We start from the raw sequence: 23318 nt of genomic DNA on the forward strand, positions 1-23318 counted from the left end.
CAGGAAGGGAGAATGCAGGGAGGAAGGGGACAAGCTGTTTTCACTGGTGGCCAGCGATAGGACGAGGGGTAATGGCCACAAGCTGAAGCACAAGAAGTTCCATCTCCAGGTGAGGAGCAACTTCTTTACTGTTAGGGTAACAGAGCAGTGGAACAGGCTGCCCAGGGAGGTGGTGGAGTCTCCTACTCTGGAGGTCTTCAAAACCTGCCTGGATGCCACCCTGTGCCACATGCTCTAGGTGTGCCTGCTTGAGCAGGAAGGTTGGACTAGATGATCTCTAGAGGTCCCTTCCAACCTTAAATATTCTGTGAATCTGTGACTCTGTGAGGAAGAATCCTCTAATTCAGCATCTTCCTTACTTCAGGCTTCACTACAGCTTTTGGAACACCACCCAGATTTCCTCAAGCCAAAATCAAAGAGCTATGTTTCAGATAGAAACGTAACTCCATTTTCTGAGGCTTTCTCCCATGTCCCCTGTAGTTGAAATTCCTTTATGGTTCTTCCTTTTAGAGGGAATCTCCTTGAGATGCTGGATTGCTCTGGATGAACTTGGCCTATCTCAGAGTGCAGGAAGGCCATGACTATTGCAATACAATGCAGAAATGAGATACAGACACCTCACTGCTACTAAGGACAGCCAACACATCGACTATGTGTACCTTACAAGAAAAAGAGACACAGAAGTTTTGCGATCAGTGCAGGCAACTTTTCCAAAAGTCAGTTGTATGAAACCTCTCTTAAAAACACTTTTTAAAAAAGTTATTTTAGGCTGTTTTTTTTGTAGTTGGGGGTCTAGAAGACAGATCCAGCTAATGCCTGCCACAACAACTAGGATTAACAGCAATCTAATAAATCACCTGATATCCAGAGGCATATTTTGTGGCAAAATTATTTACTGCTGCTCACACCAGAGTGCTATAAGATGATGGTTCATTAATTTCATATTAATTCTCAAAATTAAACACAACTCTGAACTGGTTTCCAAAACACATCCTCTTACTGCAAAAAGTACTTTGAAAACATGGCAAATTGCACCTGAATGTCTCAAGTCACCCTGTGGCTGGTTGACCTGCTAAGGTCCTGTGCAGCAAACCTAGCAGAATGGATGCCTTGAGATGAAATGCCAAAAAGCAATAACACAGAGGAGACRTGGTCTGTAAATAGGAGCCCATATGCAGTAATATGAACAGTAATCAAACATCTGTGTGTGGTCATGTCTCCCACAATTACTGCTGCAATGTAATGGAGCACAGATGATTTACCCTCCTGAAACTTCCAAAAAGTTAATGTCACTGATTGGACTATATTATCACCAAAATCGGCTTCCTGGGATCATATTTAATTTGTTTAAATTGACTCGGCATTGAGAGAGCAATAGACCATAACCATATAATGTACTTTACTAATATACTTCCATTATTACGTTCTTTAAAAGCATTTTAATCAACTGCAGGGTGAAGTCTGGCACTTCACTCTAACAGCTAGCTAATACAACCTCAGATCAAGCTGCGGTATCAGCTATCCTCTGATAACTGCTATCACTATCTTCTTTTCCTCCTACTGCTCAAAAATAATGTTTGCACCCTCAATTTTGAAGATATGCAAAGCAAACAGCTCAGTATAGAATATATTTTCTGATCAGCAAGACATGATAAACATACCATGTTGCATCCTTCCCACACAATATGAGCATTTTCAGGTGAAAACTAAATTTAAATGGAATAAAAATTAACTTTGAAAATGTGTATTAGCATCTCCAATACTTAACTGCTTGACTCTGTATGTTACACTCATACACTTAGAGTTAGATACACTCAACAATGAAAATTTATGAGATTAAAAACATCCAAAAAAGAGTAACTGGCCAGAAAAAATAAACTACTAATACAACATGGAAAGTCAATGCAAAGTATTCTCAGAAAATTATTAACACAGGTAACCACATAAAGTAACATACAAATACTGTAACTGTGTAGCCCACATAGTAAAGACTAATCTGTAGGCATATAACCTACTTTATTGTCCAAGAAAGATGCAAGAAAGATGTGTGTTGGGATGACTCCCTAAAAAAAAATAATGAGAAAAATACTCTGCGATATTAGCAGTAAAGAATGCTACAGCAGTGGTAACAGGAGCTCTCAGAAAGGGCATGATTTATAATTTCGGAACACAGTGGAAATATTCAGTCTTTAGAATACACCTCCTTGTGACCAGTGACATTTGTGTTGTTTGCTCAGCTGGGCAGTATTTGTGCAGTGTCTCAAGACTCTGAATAGCTGATTAAATCAGGGGAGCTCTTCCACAAATGAAACTAAATTAATGCAAGAGAAACACTATCTGAAATGCAGATAAGATTGTTTTCCCTGAAAAGTGAAGGTACAATACCCTTATGCACTGCCTTTAAGAAAGCTACTGCAGGTGGAACTACAATGCCAGGCGCATACAATGTACTTACTTTCTTAAAATGATACCTTCAGTGATATCACTTCAAATATATCCAAATAATTTTACAGGTGAATATTTTGCAAAACATATGGGAGTGATCCACATTAACTCCAACTGCGATCCGTATCTATGGGCTTGGCTGTTGTTATTCTGGCTGAAGGATTTAGTAAGAAGTGAACTCGGGCTGAGCAGACTGAACTGAAGGCACCAGGAGATCTTCTCTCGACACAGCAGAGGTGCTAATTCCTCTGCAGCTTCCTTTCCCAGAGCTCCAGCAAGTCGCAGGAGGGTATATTCTGGGAGAGGAATTTCCAAGAAGCATTAATATCCTAATCTTTGGAGGAAAACAAAGAGCTAAGGCACCATGCAAAGAACCAGTTGCTGCCACAGCAGGATGGGCACGCCATGGGCCAGAAAAGGTTTTCCTAAATCTGCACAGGATGGTCAAGCATCAGGAAAACAAAACCATGCACAGGGTTTAATTTTAACCCATTCTGTTTAGTGCTCCCTTGGATGACTAAGTCACTTCTGGCATTTAGAAARCAGCTGTTTTCTGTCATTGTGATTAATCACAAGCCGAAGTCCTGGGCTTAACAGAGCACAGGAAATCCTTGGCATTATGATGGGAAGTGTTGGAGAGTTCCCGCCACCCTTTCGCTTCTTGCCGCTGATGTAGCTGCTCTATCAGATCCCACCCGCGGGCCCGTGTGTGCTGCAGCTGGTTTGGCAGCACAATTTTGATATCTGTATTTAGCTCTTCAGAAGGTTCCTATTCCATTGCTCTTTTGGGAAGCTGCCAACGTTTTCCTAAGGAAAGCAAACAGAAAGGAAATGCCAGGATTTTCTGACAGCCTAAGACTCAGCTCTACCATAATGGAAATCCATGAGAAAAATAAAAGGTACTTCTTTAGCCTCTGGCTTTCGTTATGATGAATTTCAAAGACTTGCTCCTTAGCTAGAAATAATTTTTATTTAAAAGAGTATTAAGAGCTCTAACATGTGGGTTCTCACCAGATTCCCTTAATATTTAGGGAATATTCAGTCTACTTGAATTAATATTATAATGTTTTACTCTTTATTTTAAAATTGTTTGTAAGTAGAGGCACTCATTTATACAAGTGTACAGTATTTAATGACTACCTAAAAACAAACAATGCACAATCATGTGATAAGCCTTAATTATTTTTTTTAAAGTGCCAGCAGTAATGAAAGCTCACTTTGTGCTATGCTCTTAATAATTTTTACTTTTTGATCTGCCATGCAGCATTGAAAATGTCATCTGAGAACCTCAGAGGCCAGTCTCATTTTTGAGACCTCTGCTGAATAATCCGAGTACTCCTAAGAGCAACAGAAGCTCCAGGCTAGCTTGTACCTGGTCAAGGGAAGTCTACATTTTACTAATGCACTTCTAAGAACTTTTTCAATACCTTACACTATGAAAGGCTGTCATACTTTGTCATATACAACTAAGTATATGGAAAAAAGACACTTTAACCTATGTAAAAAAATGCAAATGATATAAACATTAAAAAACCCTCTCCATTCAAATTGTTCCTGTTTACAAATATTCTCTATGCCAAGGTTTGCCGCTTTGTCTTTCCACTTCTCCATTCAGTTTCTCCAAAAATCTCTGGAGATCCAAACCGTCAACACTGCATCCCACTTGCTGAGAGTTTGCATATTTAAAAAATCTAGACAATGTTATAAAACCACAGTACTAATGAACATTTATAGGCTGTAAACTATAAACGATGTAAACAAACAAAAATCCTTAAAACAGACAACAGTCAGCATTTGTTATGCAGGCACTTAGAAATGTTGAAAGGTTCTCTTAGTTAAAGGCAGCTTTATAAGCAGAAAAGATTATTTAGCCTCACTTTTCCAGACTGAAAAATAAATTTGTTCTTATTTTGCTTATGAGAGAGTTGTGCACTATTCACCTGAGACTTTAACAGTCAGCATTGTTTCTGAAATGAAACGGAAAGAGCTGAATATCTAACACTCTTATTTTAATAATGAACAACATCATATTTAAATTATCATCTACAGGATTCAATATACTATCTGCTGCTAGTATATTTAGAATMGAGTTTTAAAAAATAGATGAGGAATAGCTATAATGTTCATTTGTATAATGTTAGCTGAAATCTCTCGTTGCCACTCAGAGGAATGACTCTCTAGATGGACATTGAACATATGAAAAATGAATCACAAAAGGCAGTCAAGACATTGGAGGTAGAGTTGGACAAAGTACTTCTAACAGCAGACCCTAGAAAATGATTATGGTAGATGAAATGTTTAAAATAAAATATGTTTTGTTATTGTTTCTAAGGGCAGGACACAAACTTGATTTGCTTCATAGTTATCTACAATTAAAAAAATAAAAGTACTATATCTTAACCACAATCCACAATGAAATACTGTTGAAAGTCTACCACACATTTTAGTATGTGGAAAATGAAAAAAATAGTGTTAGAGGGGACTTCTAAGCCATGTGCTTAAAAGAGAACTTCATTAGAAATTCTACATATTAAAGATGATTATGTTCCAGCATAAAAGGCCCTACATGCAAAGGACAGCAACTCTCTTTTGGACATCAGTGTCCAATTAAAAGATACATATAATTGCTGCATTTCTAATTAGTGGAAGCCTACMAACCAATGAGCATGACCTGATTATACTCAGTATTGAGAAACAAGTACTAATTATATAATTAATTGTTGGAGGTCAGTCCTCTTAATCCCGAGAAACACTGTTGTTGAAACAGCAATATAGGAGAGGAAAGAAGACAGAAGAAGGGAAGAAAAATATTGTTAGATCTTTCAGAAGGCTTTATTTAAATGCTCACAGAATCACAATCAAGATCCAGAACCAGTTCTGGTAAAAAACTTCCCTTAGTTCATGGCATAATGAAAAATATCAAATAATACCAAAGTGGAAAAGTTGTTCCCGAAAGATGTTTTTGTTGGTATGTGGGAACAAGTAGGATGGAGTCCTTGTCTCAGAAGGTTATTAAGGAAAGTTTATTTAAAAAATTGCTTATATTGACAGTAACTAGCACCAGAAGTATACACATTCAAGAATGGGTAATGAACAGGTGTTCTAGCCAATTGTCTTTATCCCACAAATAGCAACAACTTTAAAATATAGCCACTTTGCACTTCCCCTTTTTTGACAGTATCTTTTTGATATTCATCACAAAGTTTTATGTTTTGCTATACTATTAACTTCACTRTAACCTCAAGCCCTATAGATTTACCTAATTTTGTTTAGGAAATCAATTCAGTCAATATGGTTAGTATACACCAGAAAAATATCATCCAGGCTGATTAGAACTAGTGGTTACATGTCAGCTACAGGTCAGCAGCAAAGAAAGCCAATGATCCTCCTATATAAATAGAATAGGACAGAAACAAAATTGAGGTTTAACACAGAATTTAACTGTGACAAATTCTCTGTTGGCCATATATGTATAAAATATGTATTTTATATATAAATATATAAAATAGATTTCACCTTTAAAATTTTTCCTTTAGAATTTTTTTCATTTAATGTCTAGGCAGTTGCTAAATATGAAATATAAAATGCCTAATACTATGGCTACACAAATAACGACAGCAATATCCGTGTTGCTAACAAAAGGAACAGCAAAGAAGGCTGATCACAACTCTATAACACGTATTACAGACATGTTGGTATACGTCTGTACAGCACATAATAATCTTGGCAAACCACAAACCAGATAATTTTGACAATTTATTTTTTTAACATGATGTCACTTGAGCAGAGGTCTGCTCTGTTTTGCTTTAGGAACCTCAACTGATATTAGGGAGAAATGGATTACACCACCTGCTTATAAAGCAGTTACAGTTAATTTTGCAATATATTGTTAATGACGGTGAGGTAGTAGGCTGCATCTTAATTTCACCTACTTTAAAAACTGGTTGTGAAATTAATTAATTATTGTCTGCAAATCACGTTGAGATCCTTGGGTGAAATTCATTTCCCTGGCATGTGAGATAATTTGTTACAGATCTGATGAAAAAAAAGAAAAATAACTGTGCACCTGTCTAAAAGCACCAGCAGAATGTCCTAAAGATAAGGTTAATGTGGTTAATTATATGTAGCTTTTTTTAAAAAATGAAATTTAAAATTTTATACTCATTACAAAATGGAGCAAGATACTTGAAATAGTAGAGAAGTAATTTAAAAAATGCTCAATCCACCAACAAAGCAAACTGAAATGAAGTAGATAAGAAATTCTAGAATTCTTGTAGACCCCAGTGGAATGGATAATGAATTGGAGCTAAATAAGGTACTAAACAAATTTAATTTTTGAATCAAGTGCAGTAATTAAAAAAAGAGCATGAAGAGAGGAATTAGAATTAAATTTCCTATTAGCTAAAGTAGTTATAACTTTAGTACTACTATTAYTTTTTTCAATATTTTATTTTAAAAATAATTTCAATTTTGAAATCCTTTAAKAGAATTAAGGGAAATATAATCRTTCTTGTCCAAAGGTGAATCTTTCAAAGAYAGAGAGAAACAAAAGAAATGACTAAAACCGAGTTTTGTTTTGTTTTCTCAAAAAAGAAAAACATTTCTTATATTACCCTTTTTTTGCTGATCTGATCTTTTGGTCCCAATGYGAACTGAACTTTGACTTACCATCTTTGTCAGACCACAGCATAAGAGTGATCTTGATGACACCTGCACTATTTTCTGTACCTGCCACTAGTATGGTCTCTCACTGATCTACACACAGCTCCTCAGCAAGGCCACAGGAGAAGTATTAATTCATCATTTCCAATCTGAGACTGTAATTATGCAAAATCTTTGGAAAGATAATTTGGTCTTCATGATAAACTCAGATTGGATAATCACTGTGATTCATCTTGGATATCCATCAGTCTTCTCATTTAAATGTAGATGCTTATTTTTAGTGYTTAAAAGTGCATTCACTGTATTCATAATCCTTCCTTAAATCAAAATCCTAGGCCATTTCCTGGATGAAGGTAGGGAAGAAGGGACATACAGCCAAATGTTGGGACAGACCTCTGGGRTCTAGACTCTCCCGTTCAGCCACCAAGTGGCCCTGGGATGTCAAACCAAAGATTTGCCCTCATTTTTTTTCATCCTCATGGGAGTAATGAAGAACATTCATTCATGAATAAATAAAATTAATAAAACCATTATTAAAATAAATGAGTTCTTGTATTAAAATAAATGAGTTCCTGATGTGCAAGTAACAGAACCCTCTCTACTCCGTTGCGCTAGTGCTCAACATGGTAAGTAAATGGGGTTTTATTAATGCATAGGAAAGAAATGTTATCTCAAGTCTTCCATCCTATAGCTGTATGTCTCCCCCTTCTATAAAATATTCCTCCTGACATGCATTATACATGTGTTGCATTCCCCCACACATTTGAACAATGATAACTAAAGATCCATAATCCCGACGCTTGCTGAGCAACAGCAAAAAAATGTCAAGTCCCATCAGGGCAAAGGAGTGACAGAGTCTCCTTTAAAACATCACAAGAAGCACCTAGATTCAAGAACGGAGGAAAAAGCAAAATGGTCTCAGTGGCTCTTCCTGGAGCTCTTAAATAACTTACTAAAGTAGTCTGCTGCTTTTCCTTGAGGCACCTGCAGCCCCAAAAGATTCCCATGCTGAACAAAAGTGCACCTCAGGGGTAGATATGGAAGTGAACAYGGTGGGTGGAGGGACTGAAGAAGCAATACACTTGTTTTGCCATCAACAAGAGGACCAGTCTCCAAATCATAAGGGCCAAAGGCAGAAACACCACTGAGCATGCCACCCATGGACTTACATTAACCCACATTTTGCTGGAAAATTTACACTTGAGAATGCACTAAACATGCTAATGCCATGGCATGGYATTTGACCTGTGTTGCTTGAAATAGAGCTGAGGATGAGACCTGCGATACCTCTGTGGCGGAGGGGTGAAAATGGCCATCCAAGAAAATTTTGGAAAATAACTGCCTTTTGATGTAGTAACTTTCAAATAAACATTTGTTCTTCTCAGGGATCATTCTGATCTCAGGAAAATCATCTTGAGTAACTTGCCCATTCTGAATTCATGTCAATAGCATTGTCCATACTAGATTGCTATGCATGCTCTGTATGTATACCTCTCTAAAAATGTGTTCTATAGTGCAGTGTGTAGCTGTACTATATGAAATATATGAAATATGAAAATTCTAGTATGAGCTTCTTTCACATAAAAAAGAAATCAAGCCACTTCATATTAGTGAAATTTCATCATTTCACCATTTCATATTGATGAAAAATGTGGAAAAAAACCACTCATTTCTGGTGCAAGAAAAAAAAATTGCTTTTATCTTGCTTTTCTTGCTCAATTAAATAGGCATACAGCTTTGGGTATTCATTAGAGTCTTTCACTGTAAATTTGTCTCTGACACATCTGCTAGAGTGCCTGAGATATAGTTGTTAGGCAGAAATTCCATAAATAATACAATATATGTTATCTTAATTGACCCAGAAACAGTTTTTGCAATGAAGCAGCTGTCAGGTATGAAGCAGTGAGACTTTCATGGATAATTGAGCATTCACTGATAGGCAGGTAAATCAGAAACAGCATTCTGAATTAAACAACAAAAATGATTCCCTTGTTTCTTTCTGCTGCATGGAAAGAATATTGTAAAAAAAAAAAAAAAAGAACAGCAGGACACAGACAACAAAGGAAATGATGCTCCATCTCCCAAGTAGAAATGGTTGAAGTGTTTCTGCTTGAGCAGGCTGCAGCAAACTCACTAACAAACAATCTCTTGGACAAGAACACACAGGGGAATGATTGAGGCTAAATATAAAGTTTTTAACTGTTAGAAGCACTTGAAAAGGTGGAGTCCACTTTAAGAGCTTGCTACTGGATTTATTGTCCCTAGTTCATGATTACTTCAGAATACACATTTGTCTTCACATATCACTCCGAGACTTGGAAATCTAATATTCAGATTTTATAGAGGAGAAGTCTGAGCGTTTAGCTTTTGTTGSATTAAAGAATATAAACAACTTTGAGAAACTAAGTCAAAGTTACTTGCAGAAGATAAATAGGAAGTCTGTGGACTATAAGGAATGAATATGCAAGTCTTCCAAGAGCTATGCTTTGAATCACAGGACTTTTATACTCTGCATCAAGAAAAGGATACAAAGATTAACATTTCCATTTTTTTTTTAAAGATGGGAAAAGGTTGTTGAATCCATACAAATGCATGGAACTAAAAAAGCATGTGAACTGCTTTTTAAAGATTTTTAGCTAGTTGTAGAGGCTATTAGCATAGAAATACATTTTCTTAATGGACTGCTGTTATATATGGCCCTTCAAATCACTCACAGTGTAACTAAAAGAATTAAAGCTTATTGAAGTCTGGTTTTAGATTCCTACTTTACTTCTTGGTTATAGAAGGCTCAGAAACTCTACCAGAAAAATATGCAGATCTTTAAACTCTACTTAAATGACTTACAATAACACTTAAGTGCATATAGAGAGCTTTTCATATGTAAATCTCAAGCCATTTCATAAATGTGGGAATGACATTATTACATATATTTTTATCTGGGAAACTGAGGATATGTAAGGGCGGGTGTGCCTGTCACACCTCTGTCCTGTGCAGAGGTGTCTGAGTCAGCCCATCACAAACTAGTTTAGTTACGGGAAGTAGGGCTGGAAACGTTCTCGTCATGCGGACACAAAGCTCTGGCCAGGTGAAGACACCCTGCTGCTTATGAATCTCCTCAGTGCAGTTCACCGTGCCATGTTCACAGTGATGATGAACACGCCAAAGCTCCCCAGCAAGGAGCTGAGCTTGAGACCTGCGCTGAGCGAGGAGATGCTCATGTGGGCACAGTCTCTGCCCGGCACCCGGATTCCTTCAAGGAAATTTCATAATGCTGAGAAAAGCAGTAGCACTAAAACAAAAGTCTAATTTCACAAGTATCTTGACTTAGGCACACTCTAGGACTAGTACATAAGAGTTCAAGATCAAATTTATTCTTAGCATCAACTCTTGGAAGAYGCAATAGTTTAAGGCTTGTGTTATTCAGGAGGTCAAATTTCATTACCATAATGGCCSCTTCTGGCATCAAAATCTGTGAATTAGTTTTATCAACCTTGGATGATTCTGTAGACTGGAAACAACTGGAAAGATTGCAGGGAGGGCCCTGCAATCTAATACCAAGCTTTGAGAGTTTTAAGGATAAAAATATTGASTGCAGGCTCATGTTTACTCAGCTACATTCCTAAATAGCTTCCAATAGAGTCAATTATTAATTACAACTGAGAATAAAAGCAATGATAGACCCTAGGGAAACACTTATAAGTACAGTACAAACAGCAACATACAAACCAGAAGTAAATATGAATGATTTTAACTTTATGCAAAAATCACATTCAATAAAATAAGAGATTCACAATTTGCCTTATAGGGGGAACGGTGGCTACATGATCAGCGAAAAACTAAAGCTTTCTCAGAGTGATTTGGAGAGGAATGAATTTTCAATGCTGGGACTCTTTGCTGAATATGTTTTGAAAACTCATCCCCTTCAAAGGAATTCCCTTCCCAGACACGGTTGCTCGAAAACATATCTAAAAAAAAAAAAGAAACAAAACAAACTAAACGGCACTTTGAATGCTTTTCTGAAACACTATAGAACACCTGTCTACCTGAAAAAAAATAAAAATTTGATATTTTCTTGTTTGTTATCATTTTTACCAAATTTGAGAAAATAAGGCAAAATACAATATAGATTATTAATATTAAAATCCTTCCTGGACAACCTGCTGACCTTCAAGATCCAGTCATGACTTTGAAATGAATTAAACATGTCCTAAGTGAAATGCCACGCTCATTTTTCATAATACATTGAAATAGTTAAATACATTAGTAATTACTGTGAAAGAATTTTCCCATATATCATACTCAGTGTTCTGCATTTCAGCCCATGTGCTGCAATATTTATTGTGGTTGCTACTGATAGAAAGCTTTTCAATTAAATTCCAGCGTGTGTATATATGTGTTCATACTTATAAATATTGTATAACCTGTTTACACACATCACTTGATTTTTTTTTTTCTTTTTCCTTTTTCCCTTTTGGGAACTAGTCATGGTGACAAGCAGTAACTAAGCAGTTTGATTTATTACTGTTTTGGACTAAAATTCCATCCAGAGCCACAGATATGTAATTTAAGGACAAAAATAGAACAGATTGGAGTCTACTACTTATACTGCAATAGCTATAAACATAATTTATTTGCAATAACTATTGAAAAGGCAAATATATTATGATATGAAAATGTAATTCTTTTTACTATAGTTCAATACTACAGAATTTAAAATAAATGACTCTCATTAACAAAAATTATTATACTCGATTCTTTTTAATCCATTTATCACAATACTTTATATTTCTGAAATTCTCCATACTAGAGAAACAACTCAGAACTTCATCTTTGTAACTTCTTATGTAATTTCAAAATTTCCAAACCTTATACTGAAAACTAGATCCATTTCTTTTTGCATCTTTCTTTTGCATCTTTTGCATCTTTACAGATCCCCCTATGTGAAAATGAGGATTCAGTTTCCTTTTCATTTATAAAACTAGAATCTTTTAAAAGCTTAAAAATGCAGTTATGTTACAAACTATGAACGATTAACTTCTTATTAAACTGAAAGACTTTTTAAAAAAACTTCGTATCTCAGGAGGGACTATATTGTATAACTAAACATGGCAAGTCACCTTCTCAGTTCGTATGTCCATGGAATATAATAAAACACGAAATTCTGATCCTCAAATATTTTGAAACACCAGTAACAAAATTTAAAACTAAGTATGCCTATCTTTRTGCATCAAGTTTTCTAACAGTGTCAGGTCATAATTGTTTAGGGAAGTATTTTTCAAGTGTTTTTTATGAATATCTGGCATTAAAAAGAATCAAAGTATTTTGGGTTGTTCTATCAAAACAGCTAAATTTCCAGTGTTCACGTCTTAATTCTTTCATTGTTTTTTGCTTGCATGCCAGCATGCATGAAGAAGCATATGTGCTTGTTTCTCATAGAAATTTTGCAATCATTTCAAAAGTCACAGAGTACAGATTGGGAAACTCCTCTGTGGAGTTCTCCTTGCAATATATGTAAGAGATGCAAGCCTGTGTAATGTGGCAGATGATGTTCAAGCCTCTACTCCAAGCAGAACTTTATCCTTGTTGAAAACAGAAAAAAAAAAAAAAAAAGTTGAAAATAATCTTTTAAACTTCAAGTATTAAAAAGTAAAACAAAGAGCACATATAACACTCCTTTTGGATTCAGAACATATACCTCCACTAATATTTAACTTACTAGGTCTTCAGATMTATAGGAATATATGTATTTCTCTTGGGCTGTCCTCTCCCACATGACACTGTAACTCAAGCACTCCCAAGCTGCCAGTATTTGGTCCCTGTGTGCTGGCTCCGGAGTCTTCTGCTCCCATAGGAGGTCTAAGTAGCATTTAGTCATTGAATGGACTTCTAATGAGAAGCTTCCCAGCAACTGAAAGGCCTGGAATAAATCTCTATGTCTCTGACAGGCTTTTTGCTGGATCCCAAGCCTCAGAAATATGCAAGACACACCTCTTCCATCCTTTTCATGTCCTCGGAAAACACATGGGGACATGACTTTGCAAGGCTCTGAAGTTTACACAGGACAGTTTCCTGGCCTCTCAAGGGCACATTGCAAAGACAGACAGGCTTTAACTCTTTTGAATGTCAAGTGCCAGCATAAAGCCCTTGCTCAAGACAGAATTCCTAGAACAGAAGGCTGCAATGTGCACTTGAGATCAGTGCATCAACCCCATCATTACATTTAACTTATGCATAAGAAATCAAATCATCTGATTAGTAAGATTTCTGGCACAAGGGACTGTTACCATAATTCAGAAAGATTAGAATGCATGAACAAAATAAGTAATGATATTACTACAAAAATACTGCATTATTCAATTTCAGTCAGCTACTTAAAATGTCAGTCGCGTGGCTGTATAGCACCAAGGCATGAAATAAAATGATAGCACATAAATAAGGAATAGAAGAATCGGTCATAATTCCCAAATTCATCTTTCTGCATAGTTTTCTCATTTCTGATGTCTTTCTTTTCAGGAATATAATATAGCTTCTTTGGTACCTATTTAAGCATCCCTCTGTAGACTCATAAAAATTTATAATGCTGGAAGAGATGGATCCATTGCTGGTTGATATTTTTAGCCCTCACAGAAGACAGGTTGCAGACTTCTATCAACTCCTCAGTGGGCAGCCATATAAACTGTCTATTTAAAAAGAAAAAAAAAGTAGAAACCCTTTGACAGTGACTTTTCAGGCAATTATTGTGTGCCTGTGCAAATCCCCCTTTAGGCACTGCCAAGAAGCTATCGGAGCAGTGCATGGCTTCGGATGTTATTATGCTTTATCACGCTGGGTGCAGAGCTGGCCACTTTGAGAGGTGGCACCCCGGGCCATCAGGTTTGCCAGCCGAGGCCGTCACCACTGCTCTATGAAACCTCTGACACAGTGAACCCCAGGGGACCAAAGGGCATGCTCCTTTTGGTGGCCTTTGCCACCAAAGGTGGCCATGCTCCTATTTCGCGATGAAGATCCCACGGAGAAGCAGTGGGCACCTGCTCTGCAGCACTTGCAATTTCACCTTCTCCCCATTTACAAGAATGGGGAGCATTGAGCATTAAGGGCTTAGCTGGACAAGGTGAATGGCAGTGCCTTCTGTGGGCTGATGCCACTTGAATGCACCTGGAGCCAGCAGCGCCAAGATAGAGCTTTGCCTCATGCCATTAAGGAATCTGCAGTGCATTGAGCTGAAGTGCCACCCGCCTGGCTCAGCGTGCCTGAAGCTCCTGGAAACAGTGGGAAAATAAGGCTGAGTTTTCCCAGCTGCAGTTTGAGCCGAGGGCACTGCCATGCGGCCACCAGAGCCTGGTGCTGCTGTCCAAGCCCGGCTGAGGGAGGTCGAAGTCGGTGTCCAAGTGGTAACCAGCACACAAACTTTCTGCACGACCCTGCAGCAGAAACCCTAAATAAAGATGCACCAGGGTGAGCCCTCGGGCATAGAGATCATTGGCCGTCCCAGTTTTGATGATTCTGGTCAGTTATCTCACATTTTAGATCTTCAGAGCAGTGAGTGCAAACACTCCCAGAGCAGAGACAGCAGAGATTAAGATAATCTGCCGTTACAGTACCAGAACCCCCGGCGTATATCTTGAAGATACACCCTCGTTATCTGAAGATAAGGAAAGATTTTATGCTTTCACAAATATTTTTGAAAAGCAAGCACTGCAAAGCTGTAGGCATGCACTGATGCAAACATTCGTGCAGAAATAACAGACATTTCACAGCAGTTAGTTTTTATAACTGTAAAACTAAATGCATGACTAAGTGTTTATATCAACTAAGACCACAGATATAAGAAAATAAATACTTGAAACCTAGTCCCTTCTTGTTGGGAACACTGCTTGCTATTGCATATTTCTCTCAGGCTTTTGGTTTATAACTGCATTTCTTTTAGACTGTAATATGGATTAATTCAATGTCCTTGTGGTTCAGGATCTTGTATGTAAAACTGGAAACATTATAGTCATGTTCTTTGATAGCTGTGGATAAAGAAAGGGGAGTATGTGTACTCTGAATCTACTGTTTATGCTGTAGCAGTGTTGTTTGGTAGCTTGCACTGCTCAGGAACACTGTCTCTATGTCACACAGACACACAACAAAATATAGTGATGTTTACAGCCCACGAAAACAATTGCATGCAATGTTGGAAAGCATCTTAAACAAAGGTAAAGAAAGAACAGATGGCTAGTTTGGTTGCTTCCACTTCCATATTTATGATTAAATAACATCAATGTAAATTCAACTGGTTTACTCATCAGTGGGTTCAATAACTGAAAAATCATTAACCTCAATGCTCAAGCAAGCCATAGCCAAGTCATAAAGGTATTTATTTTGAATGTCTCTACTGACATGAGTCACTTTATGGAAGTCAGCAGAACCTGATATAATGCAGCAATCTCAATTCTATCAACACCATGGTGTTCTGATGAGCAGCACATCCTTCCCCTCTAAGGTAAATAGGTATGGGTGGGATTTTTAAGTGCAAAGCCCTCTGATGTCTCAACGGAAAGCATGCTGAACCTTTTTGAAAATATTGACTTTAACTTTTATTGTACAGAACAGCCCCTCTTTGCTAGTAAATGATTACAGACATGCTTTGCTTTAACAGCTGGCTAAAAGGCAAAGCCTGATCGCGCTGGTATCAGTGGCAAAGTCGGCAGTTCTTTTAAAGAGGGAAATTCTGAAGTGTACTTTGACTCCTATATCACCTGCCCTGAATACCTGCAGTACACTTTGGGAAAATGACAGTGTCAAGTAAATCATTCTGAAATAATTTTAAGTGAAGTAGATACTTGTAGTTGCATCTGATATAACAGGAAATTTAATATAAGTAATTCTAGGGCTTTCAATCCCCCTCCTTCCGAAGAGAAGAATGGGAGACTTGGAACTGGCAGCTCTCGTTACATTTTTGTGCTTCATGACAGGTTTAGTCCACTTTGTTTTCCATGTAGTTTCTGCTATATTGCATTATGCAAATACTGTTGCAGTGAGGCAGGACCAGGATATCAGGGTCTGTTCTTTTTAAAGTCTATCTTATGCAGTATAATACTCTATTTTCTGAATTCTGATACATAGCAAATGAAATTAAACTTTAAAATTGGCCCAAATGTGCCCCCATTTTTTACAGCATCACTGGCCATGCTGGAAGCTATTACAGATCACAAAGCAGTGCTAAAGCTAAGAGATCAAAAAAAGGCCTATGGCATTAATAAATGTGAAGTGATTAAGCCTATAGTTCTTCAGGCAAAATTGTTTCCTGCCTGGAAAAAAAAAAAAAAAAAATCAGAAATCAGATCTCTTGAGGATCGGAATTCAGAAGAACAGAAATAGCACTTCAACTTTTATCAATCTTCTTTTACCAAGCAAGAGAAAGGAGAGAAAAAAAAAAAAAACCCTCAGTGGACTGAGCACCAAAAGAAATATTCTGCCTGGGCAAAATAATTTTAAATCAACAGGTTCATATTAAAATTATTCTTTTACTTATAATCACTTCTTCCTGTTTCATCATAAAGTTTCTGTCGAACATAACAAAGTACAGTTTCATTTCAATGTACTGAATTTGAAAAAAGCCTAAATGACTTTTTAATAGCATTGTTTCGTTTTGACTGACGAAGATTTATGTTAAAGAGAGAAAAGGTTCTAATGACAAAATACTGTAGAAAGCACATGCATTTGTTTACTTCTTATATATGTGAACTAGACAGGTATAATAAAGAAATACACCTTACTGCCAGTAAGACCTAGTCTTTATTTTTTTTTCTGTTTTAAAACCATCATAGATAATGTACTATTTTGATAACACATTTAGCCATTTGTGACATTTGAGTATGGCGTGTAGAACTTTTCTTGTACAAGAAATTCCTTTCACTGACGTCAAAGGAGGGGACTCAAACCACTTTCTGTCAGTCACATGTTTCACATCCTTTTCTCTTACCAAAACTCTCATATAAGTCACAAATTTTGGCAATATTAAAATGATTTCATACCCACACTTAAACAACCATTTCCCTACACTTCAATTTTAAGGATATCTTCTAACTAAATCATTGTACCTTGCTCTGAAATCCAAATGGTCACATAAAAGAAAAAAGCATGTGTGAATTTGCCCCATTAACGCTTGCTTTTTCCGGGTACTGTTGTACACATTTATCATTGTGACTCCTCTGTCACTTCTGGGGGCAGCAGTCAAAGGAAACAGGCAAGCGGAATAGCGTGAGGACTCCGAAGGCAAATCCAAGCAGATAAAATACCTGAAATAATTACCTGCTGTGAGAGACATTGAGTCAGAGAGTAACAGCGCACAGAACAAGGCACATGCCCTCTACCCATGCATGACATGTGCCTGATGTGATTAGAAAAGCTGGGACACGACCTCACTCTCTCTAATACATCTATCAAAAGCTTACAATTATGTTTCACCTGGAAACTATACAGGGCTCGCATGCTCATTTTTAAATAACAAGGAGCTATTCAGCAGAAGAAGAGTAGAAGTGAATGATGCATTCACCTTTTAATATGCTTATTTCACAGCAGCTGAACCAAAAAGCGCCTCCTGAAATGTTTGCATGGCAGAACATTTTAGCGGGGAGAATGCCACCTATACATCCTCCACTCACATGTGAGTCATCTCTAGTTGAGAACAGAGTCTTTCTAAGTGTTGCTCTCATCTTAGAAAAGAATATCCACTGTTTACCAGGCACTCTACAGATGATATATAGAGCTTTTGAGTAGGATGATTGTTTCATCTACCTGTTACCTTTCCCTGAATTCAGCAGATTTCTCTAGCTGAATGTCTATGAGCAATAAACTGTGGCCCCTCTCTCTCGCATCTGCTTGGACTGCTGCAATTAATGAGCTAAGACAAGCATTGCCTCGAGCACAGTTCATTATCTTTGTTCCTGGCTTCATTCGAATTGTATTTAAAGTAGCTGGCAAAGGGTATTGTTGAGAGAGTGAAAAACGATTGCTCAACAGAGTCTCTTCCACACCCCATATTCTACAAGCTTCTTTCTCTACAGAAACTTCTCTCTTCACACAGGCCTGCAAAGAAACAGATTTTCTTACACACTACAGCACAGCTTTACTAGGTATCAGCCACTGTAGTGATGTCCACCCCCAAATGAGGGGAACAACAGTGACTATTTTTTTTCTGTAACACATAACATCTCACTTTTCCTTGAAGCAACACAAAGCAAACAAAATGATAAATCTAAATATCAGAAAATATTTTTTCCTTCTTATATGATTATAAACTAAGTCAACTGTATCTCTTTATTCAACTCCAACGAAATGCCAGACAACACAGGAATCATGCTGTCTTTTTGCACACAATTGTCTCCTGCAAGAATCAAAGGAAGGCCTATGATGTCCAACAGGTCCAGGAAGATTTAATAGCCATCTCTTTTAAGTGGATTTTTTTTTTCTAAGAGTCCAACTTTTGCTATCTTCTTCAAGTTAAAAAGCTTAACCAGGTAAATACTTCCGTGAAAACAAGAACCTTCTATGTTTACCCCAATTCCTACCTTAGGCTTCTAAACAAATAACTTTTTCTGTTGAAAGTCTCCACAGCTATCATCAATTTTGGTAATCCAAGCTTAAGAATTCTGGTCTGTTTGAATGAAATTAAATCAGTGAAAAGTCCTGCATATTTATTGTGTAGTGGGCAACTTACTATAATTCATCATAAATCCCCAAAGCATGGTAGTGAAGTCTGAGTGTTTTATGGCTTGTGCTGGAAAACAGTAATCCTTAGACTGTCTAAACAACAGAGTTCTGTAAAAGGCAGGCTTGAATTCTCTGCAGGAAGAGCTGATCCTTATTGGATATCAATCCAAAAGACTCAGAGCTATGTGTTCTCTCTAAAACTGTGTAGGAACGCCTTGGTGGTGGAGAGAGGAATGCAGCTAATAAAGCAAGAGAAAAACCCACTGCCAGAAGGGCGCTTTGGTGCTCTGCCCTGTCCCTTTCCTGTTGCCTCCTGGTGTTGGTGACACCCGAGGAGGGACTACAGGGTATTTCTTGCACACTCACACAAGCCTCCTAGGTGACAGCTTTAAGGCAACTATTATGAGAAGTCATACAGTCATGCAGTCATACGCCTCTACATTTCTTTACAGGAGGAGAAGGAAGGACCTGACACAGACCAGCAGTCATCCCAATACTATTTCCCACATGAATAATCATCTCAGAAAAAACTGCTAAACAGTATCAGTTGTGGTTCAGACAGACCAGTTGGGATGAGTCAGGCTGTAGAAGCACCTTAAGCTTCAGAGAAGCTGGAAATCTGCCAATGTTTACAGGTAAAATCCTCAGAAACACACAAGAAGTAAAGCTACTGGCTTGTTTGTAAAAGACTGTCCATATTTAAGGTTAGACAGACCAGCACTGCTGCAGCATAGACTACAATGTCACCCCATGTACGAAACAGTTCCTCTTCCCCAGCGAATCTTCAGCAGGTGCTCCCAAACATGGATTCCCCTTCAACAAAATCTCTACTTCTTAAAATCTCTACTTCTTAAAAATGACTGCTTATTTTCTGTGATTTTAATCATACTGACCCTTTTCTGACAGGAAAACTTCATTATTATATTAAATGTATTTACAAATAAGATGATGTGCACATTTTTGTTCCATAGTTTATGCATTTAAGAAATGTTAGTGATAAAAGAATTTCTTCTGACATTTTTTCCTAGCCACTGTTTTCACTCTAATGTAGTGAAGCCTTAAAATTGATTTTTCTCCTTTAGTCAGGAAAAATCTCTGTCAGACAGTAACTTGCCTAATGTTGTTTACAACACATTTCTTTAAGGTCAAAATTAACATACATAATAATATTTTTAAGGAGTGATGCATCAAGCATGAAAGAGGTCAAGAAGGAGTCCACTAATAAGGTTGTTTTATATATCTCCAGATATTTAAAAGAATCCAAATTTCAACTGACTCAATCTCATTCATGAATTTTTGGACTAGTTTATATACTTTGGAGAATTCCCTCACTGAGTGAATCAGTGGAGAAACTTATATTCTTTGAATTGTCCCTGTGGGACTGTGTGGGTTTCTTTGTTTGCTGTTTAGGTAACGTAGGGAAAACAGCCTCTGAACTTGGGTACACTCATTTGGTGGACTCATTATATTAGTTTGGAGCTCAACAATAGCTGGTATGAATACTCCTGCCTCCAAAAGTCTGTCTATTTACTCACAGAAGTTTGCTAAAATTTTCATAGAGCTTGCTTAGAGCTGTGTTGGTTCAATGCGATTTGCTGAAGAACTTGTTTATTCTTCAGTTTGGGTTTTTTTTTTTCCTTGTGTAGTTTTTTTTCCATTTCCTTTGACAATCCTCCTATGACCACACACTTGCAGCACTACATAACAAAGAATCCTGTTTTATACAACTATATATTTATGAGTAGAAGTAGGTTAGCCTGTTTACAGCACGTTTGCCTGCCTGGGTGTTGTTTTACCTTACTTTACCTTACTTAGAGATCCTTTAAACTTTTCTGTGCATGTCACTTGAATTTGCAGACAGAATTGCTGTTTCCTGCAGCAAACAAGCCACATCACTGTATGGCTGTTGTTCTTGAGGTTGTACAGATCAACTAAACAAACCTTTGATCTGTCATATCATAGCTCATTTGGATAGTGACACTTGGCTAACATTTTCTTATTTAATGTGGAAGTGCCATAGCATATGAGAGAGCTAAACATTTTTTTTTCCCCCCGGAAGAAGGAATTTTATCTGACTTTCTGACTTTTCTACATAACAGCATTTAGAGAATACCTGTTCCTTAAAAGAGTGTTTGATGAGACAGCACCTTACGTGCGGAACAGGATTTGGAAAGGGCCTGGATTGCAAGCAGACACATGGCTAGACAGCAAACTCATGAACTTTGACTGGAAAGCATATTTCTTCATGGTACTCCAAGATCTGAAAACAAAACTCATCTAGCCATGGCAACACAGCTATCTTTGTTACCTTTTATCCCCACAAAGGGGATCCGTTAATAAGTTAGGAGTTGCACATGAAAAAGGATCAGGGAATACGTTGGCCATGTTAGGACCATGTTACTTACAAAACCAGAAGACACCAATTAAATACCATCTGAAAGGACCAGCACAGGGAGAAGACCTTCTCAGTTATAAGAGCATACAGTAAGTGCTTAACATAGATGGCACGATAAAGACCCAGCAATAATTCTGTGTAAAACTTGTTCTCTGGTTTTAAACCTAGCACCAAGCTGCAAGGAGCCTGGAAGGAGGAAGAAAGGATACAGGAAGGAAGATTTTGGAGAAGGTACTGGAAAGACAGAGCAGAGCGTGCCTATGTCACTGGAACACTTCTTTTTGTTCATTGTATTCTCCCAATAAAGAGAAAGCTTGAAGCAGTCTCTTTCTCTGGAGGGAAAGCTGACAATCAAAGCTATACCTCCTAGCAATCAACACTTCTGAAACCTTGCAACCTCTGTTTTAAGGAGGTAATATGGCTCTGGCTCAAATAGAACTGCATACTGTCACAATTATTTCTTCTTCCTAACTTGATTCTACAGAGCAATAGGCATTTCGTACGTGCAGCACTGCATTACCTCAGTGCAAGTGTGGTTTGCCTTAGAGAACTCAAAATCTAAGTTCCCTACATTTTAAGAAGCATCCACATTTCTCATAAATTTGACATTAGCCAGAAGTGCAGATAAATTAAGCAACCAAAATTTGCTTCAATGCCTTTCAAATCTATTTCCAAGCTTCTCCTCAGCTCTTTTTAATGCTTTCCTGCCTAATTTCTGCAGGGGCAGCTGACACGCAAAATTACAAAAATCGAGAGTCCCTTAAGGTACATGATTCCAGTGCACATCAACATGGTATTTTCTTACAACAGGCTAGCATACCAAAGCCATGCATGTATATTCTCACCGACACAGGAAAGAAACCTTAGGGCATACCCTTAAGTTAGACAGAGTCATATCACTTGCGGTGTATGCTGCTAAGGTCAAAGAAAAGGTATGCTGGTTGCCTCCAAATTTCTCATGGACTGGTCAGCATTACAGTAAAATGGTATTATGTTTAATTTAATCCAATTAATCCCCAAATTAAAAATGTTGTGCCAATGATAGCACAACAAGGGACAGACATCAGACGAGGAGAACCTTTTAGTTTAACTCATTAGCAGCCAGATCTCTTTTTTCTTTTTTTTCTCCTGCTAATAGAGGAAAAAAAAGTCTCTGTAAAACAACTTCATTGTTATTTTTAAAACATTTTTCATGTTTACCTTTCTCGCGTCTCGTATCATCTTCCGTATAGTCTCCTTTATTGTGTAAGGCTGTGCTCGGGGTGGATGAAAAAGCAGATCAATGTTTGTGCCACCAGAAATCCCAGGCATCAGATAAGGCCATCCTAAGTCAAGATTTGGAGCTTCCACATCTGATTCAATAGGCCAGTAGGTTCCCGAGGAAGAAGTGTCATCGATGGCATGATTAGAGGAATAAACTGTGTTTTGGGGAAGTTTATGGACATTGTTCAAAATATAATCAATTTCCTCATCTGCTAGGAACTCTGAGCATCTCTCTTTGGAAAGAAATTCTTTGTATGCTTCTATACCTCCTTCAATTAAAGCGTCAATAGCTATTCGATACCATTCTTTGTAATGAGGTTCAATGTAGCTGTCTGATCTGCATTCATCATGTAAGGATGAAAGCAAAGATGAGGTTTCCATTTTCACATATATTTTGTATAAAGTCTTTTAAACTTCCACTCATGAGATGATGAAATGTATCTGTAAGGAGAGAACAGAAAGAAAGTGATCAGAATATTTGTGGCAATCTGTGAAATACAAATGTTATTCCAAATAGTTTTTCAAGTTATATTGTAACAAGTAACAAAACTTTAGGTTTTGTTAGCACCATCCAACTTAGTCAAAATGTTTTGAAAAAGCTCAGGGATTGCTTTTCCCAAATGAATATTAAGAAGTTGCTTAAAGAGCCTCCTCTGCACAAGGTAAAACCAAACACCTCAGAGACGAAGTGATTTAGCAAAATTCCTATATTAAAAGTTGACAATATAGTGAACACCTCTACCAGTAACTCCAATACATACTCTATGAATATTTCAGTATACCACTGTAGACTGTATTTCAAAGAAAAATATTAAGAGAAACATTTCACAAACCAAGTTTATTTCCTGTTTTGTTT

General features: G+C 37.3%; 1 protein-coding gene across 2 annotated transcripts in view; it reads right to left on the reverse strand.

The window, feature by feature from the left end:
• Window positions 1-22851, reverse strand: part of FAM83B (family with sequence similarity 83 member B) — a 39580-nt gene extending 16729 nt beyond the window's left edge. The window contains exons 1-2 of one of the 2 annotated variants that reach the window (XR_003248532.1): window positions 22400-22437; window positions 16236-16400 (exon numbers count right to left, since the gene is read on the reverse strand). Coding sequence is in view for 1 of the 2 variants with exons in the window: in XM_026034293.1 (XP_025890078.1) it covers window positions 22400-22843 (444 nt within the window). In the remaining variant the exon portion in view is untranslated. Of the gene's footprint in view, window positions 1-16235; window positions 16401-22399 lie in introns of those variants that run through there. The other variant, XM_026034293.1, reaches the window with a different exon arrangement.
• Between the last annotated feature and the right edge of the window lie 467 nt (window positions 22852-23318).

Source organism: Nothoprocta perdicaria, unplaced genomic scaffold (genome assembly GCF_003342845.1).
Source record: "Nothoprocta perdicaria isolate Ctin4 unplaced genomic scaffold, notPer1 scaffold_141, whole genome shotgun sequence".
Classification (NCBI taxonomy): Eukaryota; Metazoa; Chordata; class Aves; order Tinamiformes; family Tinamidae; genus Nothoprocta; species Nothoprocta perdicaria.